The sequence below is a fragment of the Molothrus aeneus genome, chromosome 8 (assembly GCF_037042795.1).
Source record: "Molothrus aeneus isolate 106 chromosome 8, BPBGC_Maene_1.0, whole genome shotgun sequence".
Taxonomy (NCBI): domain Eukaryota; kingdom Metazoa; phylum Chordata; class Aves; order Passeriformes; family Icteridae; genus Molothrus; species Molothrus aeneus.
Genome location: NC_089653.1, coordinates 8,235,465 through 8,252,926, shown reverse-complemented (window position 1 = coordinate 8,252,926; position 17,462 = coordinate 8,235,465). Strand labels below are relative to the sequence as shown.

The following is a 17,462-nucleotide window of genomic DNA, read 5'->3' as shown; positions in this document are numbered from 1 at the left end:
AAGAAAACCCCCCTGGCCTCCCAGCTCACAGTGAAGTGCAGTCTTCCCCAGGCTGCCCATCAGCTCTCAGCCCACCACGCCTTAAATGGCCATGTTAGGAGACACTCTTGGCTTGGCACCCAAAGCAATCTGACTCAGCTGCGCAGAAGTTATCCCGACCAAAAGCTGGTTGAATCTAATCAACAACAAATGTTAAGCAACTCTGACCTCGCCCAAATTTTCTGGCAGCCCTTACAATGTTCCAGTCTGATTTATTTTTAAAAGTCTCTAATTGCGTTTTAAGAGGCCTGCTCTCCTGAGCCTATTACCCAGGCCAATCTTCTTGAGGCTCTGCTTTTTTCAAGAAGGACCAGCCTCCTCCTGCTCAGCACTGCCTGTCCCAGGGGAGCCCTGCACAACACTGGCAGGCTGCCTCATGCCTCGGGGGGCTCTCAGGGGCCATCCTCTCCACCTTCCTGCCACCCCCAGCCAGCATGCAGCAGGAGAAGCTGCTCTGCACTCAAACCTGTGGGTCAGACACTTCCCTGGTGCAAGTCCTTGGAGAGATGTGCTTTGCTCGTACCACAGCTGAACTCAGTGGTGCCAGGGGGTGACTGTGGTAAGACCTGGATGGGTGGCCAAGGCAGATTTGTGCCCACTTGGCTCCAGTCCTCCCCAGGGAGACTATCCATCACTCCAGTGCACCCTGGTGGAAGCAGCCACAAGAGTGGTCACAAGATCACCCTGAGCTCACCAGGTCTGAATCCACCAGCTCTGGGTAGCTGGGCAGGCAGCTTCCAGCATCCCTGTCTGCATTATGAGTACACCCCATCCTGTGGGCAAATCTCCTACCTGCCTAAAAGCCCTTCTCATCCCAAAACAGCCACATCCAAAGGTGCTGCTGGCATGGGCCCTGGTGCCTGACTGTGCCCTCACTGTTTGGCATGGTCAAAGCTGCTCTGAGGGGTGCCTGACAGCAGAACAGGCTGGGTGCTGCTGGGCACACACCTGGGCCCCATTTCAGATCCTTGTGTGGCAGCAGTCACTGTGGCCTCAACCAAGGACAGAGGTCACATGCTCTTTGATTCCCAGAGGCAGAGGACATTAGTCCATCCCAGCAGCTGGCACCCACCAGCCATGGTGGGTGCATTTTTTTGCTAAAATCTTTATCTGTTATCACAAGGGCACAGGCACTGTCCCCTTTGCTGCCCAGAAGTTCCAAGGGTGCTCTTCCAGGTACAAAATGCAAAGCGACCCTCTAACACTCTCCGTGGTCCAGCTGCATCTCCAGAGCAAGTTGCTGCTCAGTCACCCTCTCAAAATACTTTAAATCTTTGCACCATCCCTAACACTCCTGATATCCTTCTGGGTCTCATCTATCCTGCCTAGGATAGATGAGAGGTTGCCCTCCCTCACATGGCCAGTTCCTGGAGCATCCAGGGAAAAACCTAGAGCTCCAAATCTCCCCCCATGACCTCTCTTCCTACTCTATTGTCCTTAGCTTTCCTACCTAGTGCTGAGCATCCAGATGTGGGGCCACTTATAAAACTTCTCTTGTCCTTCAATACCTGTATATCCCTGCAGGGTCCCAACCTGTGACTACAATTCCTGCCTTGCTTCTTGCAATGGGCATGCAGGGATCTCAAACCTTGAGTCTCAAAGTAGCTCTACCAGTGAAATTTGCTGCTCCCTCCCTCACCAAGTTCCAGCACTGATTTGGTTTTACAGCAAAGCATAACCTTGCTCTCAGGATGAGGCTCTATTCAACCATGCGGTGAAATGGGTTTTATTCTAGCACTCAAGCCACTCTCATGCAGTTAAATATGGACAGTCAGCCTCTGTAGGCTCAGTATGCCCCCTTTGTGGTACCTGTCTGCCACCACTCAATGCCACAACTGGCTTGGAGAACATGCAGCTTAAAGACAGAAAAACAAGAGCCCAATTCTCAAGCAAATGGAGAGCAGAGCAAGAGATGTGTCCATGTCTGAGATAATTGAGGTTATGCTAATTTTCTCACCAATGAGCTAATTGCAGGTCTCAGGGTAAGGGTTTTTTGGTATGTTTAGTAAAGTGACATTTTAGTTTGGCTTGAAGAAACACTGAGATAATATTTTTTACATTAAATACACACTTAAGGAATAAAGATCAAACTTGATACTGTGCAAGTATCCTTGGTGTACATGAAATAAGTCACTCCTGTGCAGACACAGTGCTAGCTCATGCCTCTCCCTGCTGCACCACTCATGTCATTGGGAGCACAGGTCCCCCTGTCAGAGGCATTTCCTAGAGCCCAGAGTGCTGCAGTGAGGCACATCTGGGGGTCTCTGCAAGGAAGACATGTCATCCAGCACAGGGCTCAGGGCTCACCCTGACACAGAGGCTCTTCACTGACCACTTCCCACCCCAACTCAGCAGAAGGACTTGTGCTCCCTGCCCTGGAAAGCTGCTGCAGAATCATGGTCCTGCTCAGGGCCACCATACCAAGCACATTGCTTCTCCCAGGTCAGATGGTTTTCCAGGGCCCAAATGTTCCTTCTCAGGGCCAAACACTCATTTTCTGTAGCTGGATCATCATGTCACCCCAATATTCCTCCTCTAGCCGGCTGCCTGGAGCCCAGAAGCAGAGACCACAGCACTTTCCCTGGCTGCAATGCAGTGTGTCACTGCAGGAGTCCTGACATGCTCTCCACCTTGTCACCATCCACCAAGCTTACTTGGCACCATATTCACTTGGTTTTCCAGCAACCAGGAGCAAATCTTCTCTCCAGGATGTGGAGCTGCAAGAAGGCCCAAGGGGCTGACCTCCACCTCCCAGATGCCAGCAGAGACACGTCTGCATGGTGGGACCCTTCCTACAGCAACAACCTGTTCCCCAGGAGCTGGGGCGTGCTCAGCTGAGGTCCTGGGCTGTCCAGGACTGTCCTGACACAGTTCCAGGCAAGACACCTGCTGCAGGAAACTCCAGACCTTTAAACACAATTCAAGTACCTCTTGCTCCCCACATGAGGCTGGTTTCATCATAAACCATGGTAAGGAGCCTGGTGCAGATCCACAAGGGACAGGTGCATGGGGCAAAGCAGCACTCCCCTCAGTTCTGGAAGGGGAAGCCATGTGCATAGCTAGATTGCCTCTGCCAAGCAAACCAAGCCTGCCTAATGTTGCTGCTAAGAATGTACCAGACCGGATCTTTGGCTGAGCTAAATAAATGCAGCTCCCTCCATCGGTCTCAGTGGAACGACTTTGATTTATGACAGCAAAAATCTGGGCCAGTTCATTCCTCACAGAATTGAAGTTAGGGCTGGGAGGACACTTGAAGGTCAGCTAGACCAGCCTCCAACCACAGGCACGGCTGGTTGTGCTTTCTGGCAGCTCTGGAGTCCAACAATCACCCAGCCACAGCAGCATCCACCAGTGTTACTGCTGACAGAACCAGATAGGACTGAACTTTGGGCAGCTGTGCCCCTCCTCAGTCTTGTTTCTTTGCAGACTTCCAGAACCTCCCCTGCAGCACCAGCATTCTCTGGAGATGTCTATTTGTCTTCCATCACCCCATCCCACCAGCTCTTCTTGTGAGGGACACAACTGCTCCTGTAGAGGACAGGGACTGACACTAAAATCCCACCAAACAATTTCTGGTGTGAGCCAAGAGCCTTAAATGTCCAGTTACTCACCTGCTGGAGGAAGGGTGGTCTTCTCCTTCAAAGACACAGATGCCATAGAGTCAGCACAGGAGAACCTGGGTGCCTTGGACCCTCAGGCCAAGACCAGCCTAGCGGCTCTGAGTCAGATCTGAGAGCTGGAATTAATACCTGACACACAGGGCTGCATCCCACAGGTATGTGCTGCTGCTCATGCCTCTGCAGGCAGACCTGCCATCCCTGGGATCCACTGTCTTTTATGCCGTGGTGGGCTGATTTGTTCTGTGTCCTGGCTTCTGCTGCTCTTCATGGCTTAACATAGCTTGCATAGGGGAAAATTCCCCCCAGGCTTGTCCTTTATTTCTTGTTGTGCCCATGCCTGTGGGGAGACCTCTTCATCCTGCACTCCAGCCTTGTTTCCCTACTGTGCTATCATCCCATACCTCCCTTACCCTATCTTCATCCTTTCCTCAAGGTCCACCTTGCTCTGCTCAGCTCGCAGCCTCAATCTCCTGCATCACACCCTGAATCCACCCCACTGGGCACAGCCGTTCACGGGATCCTCACCAGTTTGCCCAGTGCTACCTTGGAGCTCAGGTCAGCCGAGAGACCTGCGCTGGCCCCGGGACGGGAGGGGCAGCGGCTCCCCGACCGCTGCAGTAACAAAAGGAGCCTTATAAAGAGAGGCAGCGGAGCTGGCCGGCGGGCCCCGTGCTCCAGCACACGCCAGCAGCCGCGCTCCGGCAGGGACGCGGCTCTGACTCCCGGCGCATCCTCCGCCCGGGGCGGCTGCCAGCGCCGCGGGCTCCCCGCTCCTCCCACACCGCCGCGGCTCCAGGGCTGAGCTCTCCCTCTAGCGAGGCTCCCGGCGTGCTGCCCTCGCCCCGCTGTCTGGCCATTTTCACCTCGGTTTGCAGCCTCACCTTTGATGTTGCCTCGCCCGCCTACCCTTCTCTGTCCCACCGCAGGCAAGCCCCGATGAGCTCCCAGCAGAACCTGCCTCGCTCGGGGGGTGAGTCACGTCTCTTCCCTCCGCGGACAAACCTCAGGGACTGGCACGACTGTGCTCGAGGCCAAGGCTGGCTCCAGAAGAGTGGGATTGCAGGGAAGCTGGGCAGCTGGATTTCAGGGGTCTTGCAACCCCGGAGAGATGCAGGTTGCCCATTTACATTCCGCCGGGGCTGACGCCCCACAGCCCACAGTGCCTACCTGTACAGGACTGGGCAAGCCAAGTGACCCTCTGGACACCTGCTTGCACCAGCAGATGGCCAAGTCCTGCAATTTGGACCTGCAGCTGCAGAACTCTGGCTGTTGCTACTGAAGTAATGTCCCTGTAATCTCCCAGGCTGCCCAAGCTTCTGCCCCACCATCCTGCCAGCACTGCATCCATCCCTGGCTGGCTTCCCTGGGTCCAAAGGGCTCCCTAGCCCTGGGGAGCTCTGCCTCCACACATGCTCTGCAGAGATCTGTCATAGCCACAGGGACAACCTGCTTTAACTGCACCTCTGCCCGGTGAGAGCAAGGGACCTGCACACTTTCACCTCCTGCCCAAATCAGGTGATAAACTACTCACAGAACCTGTGCTGGAGATGTCACTGTTGGGTGTCCCACTGTGGGCAGGGCAGGGAGGGGGTTCAGTCTCTGCTCCATCCCTTTCAACTAAGCCTTCTGGAGTAGGTGCAGGCATCCCAGGGGAGGCCTTTGTAGGTCTGCACTTAGACATACTTCCCACATACAAGGTCAAGATAAAAGCATGGTCTCAACTATTATGTGCTGAGGTACACCAGAGCCTTGGCATAAGCAACAAGGCTGTATGACCCAAGGCCACTGGCTGTGGGGGACACCACATCTCCCCAGCAATGCAGGGCATCACTGATTGGCCATTCCTGCCACTGAGGGAGGTGGGAAGTCACAGGCTGCAAGGATCCCAATCACAGGCTGTCTCCAACCCGGATCCCAATCCCAACTATTGCAACAGTGAGCAGCAAAGCTTGTGGGGCCACAAGGAGGACAGCCACAGAGCAGCACATGCAGGCCTAAACCCACAGGATTGAAGTTCTGGCATTCCCTGCTTGATTGGCTGAAGAAAATCTCACAGTCCTCCAGTACCTACAAAGCTGGTAAAGATGGAAAAAGGAGTTGTGCTCCCATCAACACACCTACCACAATACCATGGTGATCACTGGCCTGATCAGCCACTGCCTAGAAACTCTAGCACATGCAGTCCTGACCCTTCCCCAGCAACATGAGTTAGGCTCTGGCTGCAAACCAGACCTCACAGCATCAGATTCCACATCAAGCCTTAATGGCCCAGCTGGACAGCAAGCAACTTTGGTCACTCACCTCGTGTTGGAGGCCAAGGGAGTGCCAAAGCTGTCTTCTGAGTGGCAAGGGCTGTGCCGAGTGCCCTTCCTTCGTCTCCCCTGTTCCTCCTCCCTCTCTGTCCAGGGGGCATCTGTGGCTGAACTGGTCCCAGAGTCTGGCTCTAAGTGAGCCAGAGGAGCAAAGCTCTCCTCGATCACCTTGGCGCTGTCTCGGATTTTTCCCTGTATTTCTGGGGTGAGGGTTGGGAGGTCAAAAGTGAAAAAGGTCCCATGGGTACGGGCTGGGGAAGAAAGGATGTCAATGGAGTCCAGGCTGGTGTAAGATGTGCCCTTGGCTCGATGGGACTCCATGATGGTCTCAAAATGTTTGCTGAAAGAGTCCATGCCATCCTTGGAGAGGCTGTGCCCTAGAAGGAAGGGTACCGGAGACTTGAGCATACCCTGTGTGTCTCGGTCCATGATCCTAGAGGGAAAGAAAGTGAGAACTGATCATTGAAGAGCAAGGGATCAAAACCCCAAAACAAAAGCCCACACACTGCTTCAGAAGGAAACTGAGAAGGGTAGAAATCTCTTCTGGACATCTGTAGACCACCAAGCAAATTCCTTGCCTGCCCAAGACACCATGGGAAGCAGGACTGGGCTGGCCTCCCTCCAGACATATGCTTCTCCTTTAATGCACCACAGACTTTTGTTCCTTTCATGGCTCATCCTCATAAGAAGCTTATGAGATGGCTACTGCTCCCAATCACTTGACTTGAGCTAAGATCCAATAAAGGGCTCAAGTACTAGAAGCAGGATGTGGTTCAGCTCCATTTCCAACCAAATCTGGAAGTGGCTGAATTTTTCATGAGCTTTCATGAACCTTTTATTACCAAGAAGGCTCCTCCTGAAGCTGCTCAGGACAGCATGACACCTTCCTCCATGAACACTGCACTGTGGTTACCGAGTACTGTGCTCAGAGCATGACCAACACTCACCTGCAAGGTCTGCTGGCTGCTTCCACAAGGTGATGTTGAGTCCCAGTGAGCTCCAGGTTTCCCCAGCAGCACACAGGGAGCCTCACACCCATCTCTGGGGTTGGGGATCTGAGGTCACCCATGCCCTGGAGGCCATGATTGGTCCTAGCTCATCATCTTGTCAGGGATCAGCCCCACAGAAAGGTCCAGCCTGTCTCCAGTGCTGATCTAGGTCCAGCCTAACACAGAAGTTTCTAAACCCTGGAGCCCTGAGTGTTTTGCCCTGTAAATGAGGTGAAGTACAGCCTGCCCACCTGCCTAAGCCCGTGACAACACGGATGTTTCCAACCCAGGGAACATTAGTGCTTCAGCAGTACAGGCACAAACACAGCCCTAAAAGCCTACTTTATTCATAAGCTGCTATCATTTTATTAAAGCAGCAGAAAAGCACTTCTTATGCCACTCTCTCGTCTGATTAAAGGAGAGGAACTGCTCCAGCCTGTCATAACATTTGTTATGAAAAAACAGCTTCCTACAGAGGGATCAGAAGATGCGTTGCTGTAACACACACACCAAATTATTTCCATTCATTAGCCTTCACATGCCACTCAAAAATCTCACCCCAATTACTTCAGTAGACCAAGAGCTGGCAGCTTGACTCCCTCAGAGTGCCAGCTGGCTTCAAGGGGAGTGCAGTGAAGCCAGACTCAGGTAAGAAAGGCAGGGTGCAGCCTGATCTTACCCATCCACCAGTGTTTCCCTGGCTGTGCAGCACCATGTGACACTTATAATTCCTGTAGGAGCCCCAGGAGCAGCCACTTCTGAAGTGGTTTTTGGTGAGGACAAGGCAGAAGAGACCTCTTTAATATCTGCAGATGTGCTTTACAGATGCAAATGTGCATTCTCCATCCTTCCTGCCCAGCCCCATGCGACTAAACCAAGCTAATGCTGTTAAACAGCATGAGCAGGGCGAAAACTGTGCCAGGGAGGACAATACCAGCAGATTGGAAAGTATCTTGTTTCCAGGAGAGGTAGGTGGGCTGACTTTTGTGATCAAGCATATTGCCACCAAGCCACAGCAGCTCCTTGCAGTCCCCCCAGGCTCCTTTGCACTACTCCTCCAGCATGGCAGTAGCCTGCTCTTCGGGCTCAGTGTCCTTGCTCTGTCCCATGCTTAGGCACAGGCACTGACCACAGGCACTGCAGTCTCCCCTGACTGTCCACATTCCCCTGCCACCTCACGCCATCATGCTGTCCCCTGCTCACCCACAAGAGCTGCAGGCACCTCCCCTGCTCATTGACAGGCCCTGCCAGCATCACCCTGAGCATCCCCTCTGCAGCCTGAGCCTGGTGCTCCATCCAGGAGCATCACCCCGAGCTGTGCCTCTGTGACCACTCTGGGCTCTCAGACAACACATCAGAGGCTTGATGCAGGTTAAGCACATGCTTAAGCATTTGATGAAATTGAGACCATAACCATTTTTCTAATCCCCAACCAGGCTTGCCCTGTGGCTATTTTCTTGCCAACAAGCAGCAAGCACAGAGGCTCTGGAAAGGCTTCCCAAGCAGCATATCTAAGGGCTTTTCTAGGCAAGGCTTGCAGGGAGAAAAGGCATCACTGCCTCCCATCAGCCCTCAGGGGAGGAGAGCATTCCCTAGCAAAGCCTCTTCTCTCTTATCAGCCCAAGGCACCCATGCTGAGGGCCAAAGCAGGCTCTTCCTATAGCTTAGCCAGCATGTCTGCTGATGCTCAGGGAGGAAGGGAATTGAGCCTGCTTTCACTGACAGGTCTCAGCTCTCTTGGACTAATAGGAACAAAGACAGTAAAGGCTTAGGCTAGTCATTAGAGTCAGTAGACATAACTCTGAATATATTCAGGAAGCAGATTTGCTGGAAGAAGACAACATTTCTTCTATCACTTTTCACTTTTCATATGTTGTTTGGAGTAGATTTTTTTTTTTTTTTTTTTTTTTTTTGCTGTTAGCATGCTCTCTTACTTTGAGAGGTTAAATCACAAAAGAAGATTCTGAACTTTGGCCAGAACATGAAGCACAACAAAGTAGTACCAAGCCAAAGGGTAGTACCAAGCCAAAGGGTAGTACCAAGCTAGATTTTCAAAGGGATGTACATGTCTAAAAGCTGAAAATCAGCATCAAAAAGCACTTCAGTGGTTTTGTAAGGCTGGTCCTTCCCAGCAACCAGGACAGGCGTGGGGTTCGGCAGCTCCTGCAGCAGCAGAATTGTGCCAGGTCCAGGAAGCCAGGGTGGCTTCTTCATCCCCCCAACTTCACCCCTCCTGTGAGCAGGCAAAGCAGAAAGCTTGAAGAAGAAAACATCAATACTGGTGACTGGTAAACAGGGATAAGGACTGCAGCTGCAGAGCTCAAAACAGTGTGTAAGCAAAAACCCAGGGCTGTGTTGCAGGGACTGAACAAGCTTCCAGTTTGAGCCTTGTGATTTTCAAGACACTGTCTACAGGGTCTGCACTTAGCAGGGGAACATTCAGGGGACTGTAGGGGAAAAAACAATTGGTCTACAAAGAAGCTGTGCCAAATGAACATGACACTCCCATACACACATTGGTAACTATACTGGCAGCACAATCTTTTAGGAGAAACAGTGGTTGTTTAAGGACACATCCAAGCTTTCAGCACTGGCTGGGGAGCTACAGTAGGGTGTCTCAGAGGACAAAAAAACTGATCTAGGCTTACAGCTCATAAAACTCACAGTGGCCTCAAAGATATTTGGAAACAAAATAACACTGCAAAAAAACTGTTACAGCAAACTGAAGAACTTGCAATAACTTTACACCTCACTCAAACATCCATTTGGAAAAAAACCCCCACATTACAAATGGCTTATTTTCAGCTTTTCTCTAGAACCCAAATTTTTGAGGACAGAGTCGCTGGCATGTATTTGTCCCCTCCAACAGAGATGCAAGGGCTGGACAAACTCACAGGAGTTCAGCTCCCCTTGAGATACACACCTTCCCTCCTTGTTAGCTCAGCACTTTCATTCTTTTCCTTCCCAGTGCAGGGGCATTTCTGTATTAATGTATTATTAATGTATATATTTAATTATTTTTAACTTCTGCTGACATCAAAACCTCCCTTTTCCTTTACTTCCACCTAAATGCTCCCCACCTACCTTCTGCACAGCTAGGTGAGCTCATGCTGCCACGTGGCATTCCAGGCATCACGCTAGTTTTCTGCTTCCCAGATGAGACCTGTCCCTACTCCTATGGAGCATTTGCTGATGATGCTGAACCTCCTCACCTCACTCAATTGACTCATTTGACAATGCACATGTCAGAACATTCCTGCACAGGGCCTTTCCCCTTCAGGTGGCTGTCACACAGTGCTCTGGACCTGATGATGCCCATCACTTCTCGTGGTCAAAGAATGCCATCTCCCATATGTGCTCATTGCCAATGTCTGGCATGGTGCAGACAGCAGCTGGGAGCACACTTGTTGTCCATGGATAGGCAGCTGAATGATAATCTTCATGCCACCCACTCCATCAGCCTCCCAGCACAGGGTGTTTTGCCACACATGTAAAAAATGACACAGAAGGCAACAAAATGCTTTTTTGACCCCAACATATCCCCTGCACTTTTCTGAAAATGGCAAACACTTAATGAGGCTGAGCAAATGGAACTACTCCCGCTACTGAAGCACATCTGTGGGGAGAAGGACAGCCCAGCAGCACCTGGCAGCCCAGAGTAGTTCTAGGATATGACCTGTCATCTGGTGTCCTGACACTGTCACCCAACACCTGGCAGCACCATGGCAGGATGTAATTGACCTGGCAGGACTCACGCTAGGAAGCCTTGGCTCAGGTGAGCAACCTGAGCTGCAGGGCTCACCCCGGGTGAGTGAGGCCCGTGGCACAGCACCCAGAGCTGGATCCCCTGTGCTGGCTTACTCTTCCACAGGGCAGTGAGGGCAGCACCAATCCCTGGGGTGTGATCCAGGACCCCATCCCACCCTCACACACAGCCGGCATGTTGCTACTGGGATTTTGGCACAGACACTTCAGCAGAGCTTGTTTTGCCATGCAGGGTACAATAACGAGGGTGACAGGAGCTTTTTGCCTTTGCACACAGAGCCTCACCTTTCCCTGTTTTCCTTCCTCATCACCTCAAAGACCTCATCGTCCTCATCCACGTCCCTGTCTTGCAGCCCGTCCTTGGAGCAGCCGGTACCTGGAGCAGGTGGCTCCTCTGGTGTGCTGTTCCTCCTGCCTGGCGTGCCCACAAAACTTGGGTTGCTCTCACTGTCCTTCTGGCTCTCAATTGCTGAATCCACCTCCTCCTTCTCAGCCAGGATATCATCGATGTTGGTTTCACGATAGCACCTCAGTGGCACAGTGTCCAGGTCTGTTTCAGAGTACTTCACTGTCCTCCTTATAATCCCAGTTTCACAGGAGCCAGGCTTCTGGCTGCTCAAAGGAGACACTTCTATCTCCACCTCCACATGGCTCAGGCTGTGCTCAGGTACCAGCTCTGGTGGCTTGGCTGGCAGTGGGGAGACAGACTTCTGGGGGAGCTCAGCCAGGGGAGCGGAGTCAGGGGCAGAGGAGCCTGCAAGGAAGGCCCAAGCATTCAGAGCTGTGGGGAGCTGCAATGGGGAGCTCTGAGGAGCTGCTCCTGCAGCATCACACACACACACACACACACACATACCCCACGGAGAGTGTGGTCACATGTCGTGGAATTATTAAGCTTGGAAAAGACCTCCAAGATCATCAAACCCAACCTTTGACCAAACACCACCATGTCAACAAAACCATAGCACTAAGTGCCGTTCCAGTTGTTTCTTGAACACCTCCAGGAATAGTGACTCTAGATTGGTGAGGGACGCAGGGAAACAGTGAAGAGGTGGCAGAAGGAGAAAGAGTGTGAGAGGCAGAGACAGGCTGTCAGTGCTAGTGCATCTCCAGCCAGCACTGAGACCCCATCTAAACCCAAAAGCTCTTCTGCAGAGGCAGCCAGAGACAGGGGCTCTTTGGCACCTCTTTTGCATGGCCACAGAGGACTTTGCAAGGAGGTTGGTACACACATCATCTGACCCCAGGAGGACATAGGCTGGCCAATCTTGGGGGAAATCTCAGCTCTTTGTTGGGCACTGTCCTGCCAACAATACAGACTTAAAAGGAGAGGTGAGCCCACCCAATGGCATTCACCTGCAACTTCTTACCTGTCTTTGGGGTATCTGAGGAGCCATAGAAGAATTCCCACTTGGCCTTGGCAATGCGCTGGGCATGGGCAGAGCTCTGCCGGGGATACAGTCCGGCGCTGCCCTGCAGAGAGGAGAGCAATGAGTGGACAATGCATCCCTAGGGCAGAGCCATGCCCAGTGTGGGAGACCCCGGTACCTACCTGATGTCGGGGCTCTGGCTTCAGGGGACTCCTGGCGAAGGTGGGGAACTCCTCTGGCAGCCCATTGGTCAGGGATCGGCAGAGGCAGCTGGTGTCAAGGGCACAGAACTCCTTCCCACAGGGACGTGGCCCCCCTGGAGTCCTGCCCCCGGCCAGAAGCGGGTCAGACGCAGAGGCCTCCAGCTTCAGCGTCTGCAGGAGCCGCTCCTGAGGCAGGGGCTGGGGCTGGAGGGATCCCACGTCCCCACCGAGCTCCAGGCTGCGGCTGAGGCTGTAGGGGCCATTCTCCCAGCGGAGATGGGGGGTTGTCGGGCAGCCCAGTGTCCGCACACTGGCCTTCTCAATGAAGCGGAAAGTGACCACGGAGCTGTGTCCCTCTGGGGCTGGCGGACTGCGGCTGCCCAGAGGGGTGGCAGCCGGGCTGGGCCGGCCCCACCGTGGGGTGCAGGGGGCAGTCAGTCGGCCCGTGCCCGGGCAGCTCCCGCTGCCAAAGGGCGCCGCCTCAGCCGGCCTGCGGGCCAAGGAGCCGGTGCTGTTGTAGAGGCCGAGCGGGCAGCGGCGGGCATCGGGCGCCAGGCCCTTGCGCAGCAGGTGGAGGCGGCCGGCATTGAGGCTGGGGCTGAGGCAGGGCGGGGGGCTGCACCGCCCAGCCTCGGGGCTTCCCCCCGCCAGCCAGGGCCTACGGTTCACCCTGTGGGCAAAGGGCGGGGGGGAGGCAGTGCAGCTGTCCTCGGGGTGGAAGCGGACAGGTGCCCCTGCTTGGGCCATCCTGCCAGAAGAGGGCACAGAGGTGTCAAGTCCGGAGCCCAGCAGGGTGGCACAGGCACAGCAAGGCAGGTTCCCAGCACCCCTGAGATGTCTGAGACAAGAGGCGATGCATCGTCAGGCAGCTCTGAAACAAGGGCAAGGGGCTGGTTAGGGAAGGGAAAGAACAGAAAAGAGTCTGGGGCCATGGGGAGGACAGGCCAAAGGTGCCCTGTCCTCATGGCAGAAGAAAGATATGCACCAGGTGAGACAGCCCCCAGTAAATCCCTTCCTGCTGCAAGAAGCAGGCAAGGTTCATCAAGGGTATCACACCAGTACCACTGCAGGGATGCTGGCAGCCCTTTGCTTTGCCGCTGGGCACCCAGAGTGTTTGCATTCTCCCCAGGGTGCCAGGATGCTCAGGCACTTTCCCCACAGTCCCGTACCCCAGACACTGTGACAGAATGCACTATAAAATGGATTTCATTCATTCTGCTTTAGGCTGAATATATTTACTACTCACAGCCTACAGCCTACTAAAGTAAGGGGGGAAAAAGTATCTACTGCATCGCTGAGACATCCTCCATTTATACTTGCTCAAGGAGTTTAATATGAGCAGCAAGGGCAAGGAGCCTCTGTCTTTGGAGGTCAGCCTGGGTTTAAACTGTGTCACACTAACACATGTCACAGTCACAACTGATGGCGCAGACAGAGCTGCCAACACCAGTAAATTTAAAAAGCAGTGGTAACAAACAATCCCAGCCTGGGGGAACACAGCAAGCCTGCCCTGCACACAGCTCACTCACCTGCCTGTCTCTGCCCAGAGACCGTACACCCAGACATGAGACCAGCCACCCCACAGCAGCAGGGGGGTGGCTGCAGGGAAAGGCGGGACCCAGAGCCCCCATCAACCCCACTGGCAGGACTGCTGACATTTTTTTTTCTCCCAGTGGAGATAAAACTTGTACTTATTCTTCCCTGAGTTTCTTCGAATTCCTAATGTGCAGAGAAGATTCTGCCTTGGCTGCTTGTGCCTTCTGACAGATGCCAAGATACTGAGTCCCTCACTTTCATCATTTGAAAGTGAGAAACCATATGCCAGCTGCAAACAGGAAAGCATGATTTTCTTCTCCCTGTTTCTGAGATCAAACCAGACAGGATTAAATTCCTAAAGAATGTAGGGCTGAATTTTCAAGTGTTTAGGCTCCAGAGATGCACAGACAAAACTATTAATGAAATAACCCAAACCACACCTGTGGGGTAGGCACCCATTTATCTGCACTATCACACTGATGAAACAATCTGTCCTGCTGAGCAACAGCAATCTCTAATTCACTCACTGAAAATTTTATTCTCCTGATTAATTTATTGTGTACTATTTTTACAATATTTTTCTCATGTTATGGTTGTTGTTGTTATGGTTGTTGTTCACATTCAAGGTTGCTGAAGTTAACTGCTAAATAATAAAGATGTGGGGTTTATATATTGCAAATGAAATGCTACTTTTTATCTCAATGCAGACTAAGACATATGCCAAGGAAAAATCTTATCTCTAGGAATAGTTTGTTTTCTCTGTAACATAACAAATCTACAAAAACCAACCTATCTCAAAATATGTGAGTTATTTCTAGGATAAAAGGGATAAGCAGAATGTCCTCCTGGTTATCAAAACAGAATTATCAAATTTAGAGTAAAGGCCATGCCTGCCTTTGACCCACCAAAGCTGGATGGCTATACCCTGCAGTGAAGTGAGCTTTTCTTTAATAATGAAAGGTAAAAAGCACAAATGCAACTGAGATGAAAAACCAATGATAGAATGAATGAGCTACAGCTTCCTGGTTGCTGATTTCAATTGTGAATCAAAAGGATGCTCCTTAAATCACTGTGATGAATGGGTTGAGCTGTAAAGCACTGGTGGGCTGGAGAAAGCGTTGCTGGTCCTGCTGCCTAAAGGCAGGAGAAGTTCTGCAAAGAAAATCTCACAGGGTGTCTGCCTGGGCAACCCTGGGCACACATTCAAAGAGAAAAACTCCGGAGCTGCAATGTGATAGCCAGGGGCTGCACATCATTGGGGGATTAAATTGGTTCAAGAAAACATCTCACAAGAAACCTATTCCTCCTGGCTGTCCCTTCTTAAGGGCCAAAGGAATGTCCAGGGATGCTTCCTGGCCGTTGTTTTGAGCCGTACCCAGTGCAACAGGGGCCGGCTGCTCCCCATGCAAGCGCTTGCCTGGCGGAATGGGGCGATGCGGAGCGAAGGCAGCAGACAGCAGGCACTGCTTACACTGTGGGGGAAGCACACGCCCACGCCGCGGGTGTGCGGGGACAAGGCGTAGGAACTGGGGGAGGATGAGAAGAGATTGGGTGAAGAACGGCACAGCGATGGGAGAGAGGCAAGAGGTGCCTTAGGGCTGGGGGTTAAATTCACACGATGGGCCGTATTTGTCTGCTGGACATGGAACCCATGGCAGGGGATGGGGGAAACCAGGCTGTGGCTGCCGGGCTACCTGAGGGGGCTGGGGCCCCTGGGAGATGAGTCTGCCCTCCGGAGGGACACAGAGCAGTTTGAGGGGATGAACTGGTGACCGAAGCAGGATGTCGGGAGGCCCTGAGGCTGTGGTGCAAACAGGTGACCTCTTTCAGCTGTGTTGTCCAGGCAGGAGACGTGTCCCCACCTTGGAGCTGAGGCTGAACATGCTCTTCACTCCCCGGCCCCCCTGCCCGGCTTCCCTCGCCCGGCACCTCCCGTTTGGCGGGATCAGCCCTGAGTGGATGTGACATCCATCCGGATGAAGAGGGAGCACCCCCGGCCAGGGGGGCTGGCGGAGCTGCCCGCCGCGATCTCCCCATGCCTGGGCATCGGCCTGGCGCCCTTCCCGCCGCACCGGCACACGGGGGCCGGAGCGGGTCTCGGCCCCCCTCGGATGCCACCGCAGCCTCGCGCCGCCGCCCGCCGGTCACCGCCGCCGGGAGGGCGCAGAGACGCCCCGGTCTCTGCAACAACTGCTGCAACTTTCCCCGCTCCCCAGACGCCCCGTTTCGGCCTCCGGTCCCCGCCGCGCCCCGCCCCGCTCCCCACGTCTCACCGGCAGTGCCGCCGCCGCCACCGCATCCTCCGCGCCGCTCCTCCGCGCTGCTGCCGGCACGGCTCGGCTCGGCGCGGCTCGGCTCGGCTCGGCTCAGCTCGGCTCGGCTCGGCTCGGCTCGGCCCGGCCCGGCCCGTCGGGCGCGCCGCGGTACAGTACGAGACAGTACAGTGCAGTTCGGTACGATACGGTGCCGCACGGTGCCACCGGCCGCAACCCGCCGCTCCCTGCCGCGCTAATCCCGGCCCGGGGCTGTCACTCCGCCCCGCTGACAGCCACGGCAGCCAATGGGAAACTCCCCCCGGGCGCCAGGCCCCGCCCCACTCGGTGGCACCGCACACGAGGAGCGGCCGGATTCACACCGGGGTGCCTGTCCCCGTGTGGGGGCAGGCCGGCGGGTCCCCCACCCGTGTAGCATCCTCCACACGCTCAGGTTCCGGTGTGCACACCCCCGTGCCAGTGCCAACCGGGTCTCATGCACGGGCAGCGCGACCCCGGATGCCGGTGTGCCTGTTCCAACGCCACGCCACTCACGTCCCCGTGTCCTGGTGCCCATTTCTCCGTTCAGCAGCGTGCACATCAATATGAACAGCCTGCCACTGGCACGTGGCATGCGTGAGCATTCACGGCCTGTGCCTTGTGCCCTATGCCAAAGGGTACAGGCTCCCCCGTGCCCCACCATGGCTTAAGAACCACAAGGATGAGAAGACAAAAGCTGCTATATGGTCCAGGCTACCAACCAACATCAGCGAGTCCTTGCCCCAGAGCACAGGTTCTGTGGCAGGGACTTATGTCACCAAAGGTCATCACCTGAAGCACACTACAGCCAGGGGTGCCAAGGTGTCTCAGGCCACCAGAAACTTGATATCACAGTGTCACTAGGCACCCCAGGGATGGTAAATGCAGCACGAATCTCAGGAAACCACTTCTAGATACAAGGGGCGAAAATCACCTATCCTGTGTCTCCTGCCTTGGCACAGGGACTCCACTGGCACCAGTGGCATGTGTGAGCAGAGGTCATATGGCACAGCTGGGTACCAAGGTGAGGGGGGCTGTGGCAGGGCTTTCAGGACCCTGTGCTGCCAGTGCACTGGGTCTGCTTGTGGCAGCCACTTGGACTGGCAGCCAGCACTTTGTGCCCTCAGAGGTTGCCAGATCGATTTGCTATTAAACAGCACTTTATTACCCAGCCCAGCAATCATTATTAAATGTGTGTGAGACAAGAAGCCCAGGGGAGCTGGGGCTTCATGTGTGCATCGTATCTACAAGACAATTTGGGAAGAGCTGCCTCTCCTTGCTGCTTTCCAGGCTGGCAGCAAGTCCAATTCCAAGCTCACCTGCCCCCACAGCCACCC

General features: G+C 54.0%; 1 protein-coding gene across 2 annotated transcripts in view; it reads right to left on the bottom strand.

Annotated features, from left to right (window-relative positions):
- The window catches only part of PSD (pleckstrin and Sec7 domain containing), a 43,638-nt gene that overhangs the window by 19,895 nt on the left and 6,281 nt on the right, over window positions 1–17,462 (bottom strand). The window contains exons 1-5 of one of the 2 annotated variants that reach the window (XM_066554653.1): window positions 16,108–16,188; window positions 12,278–13,169; window positions 12,096–12,198; window positions 11,011–11,479; window positions 5,961–6,404 (exon numbers count right to left, since the gene is read on the bottom strand). In XM_066554653.1, coding sequence (XP_066410750.1) covers window positions 5,961–6,404; window positions 11,011–11,479; window positions 12,096–12,198; window positions 12,278–13,045 — 1,784 coding nt within the window. In that variant the 5' untranslated portion in view covers window positions 13,046–13,169; window positions 16,108–16,188. Of the gene's footprint in view, window positions 1–5,960; window positions 6,405–11,010; window positions 11,480–12,095; window positions 12,199–12,277; window positions 13,170–16,107; window positions 16,189–17,462 lie in introns of those variants that run through there. The other variant, XM_066554652.1, reaches the window with a different exon arrangement.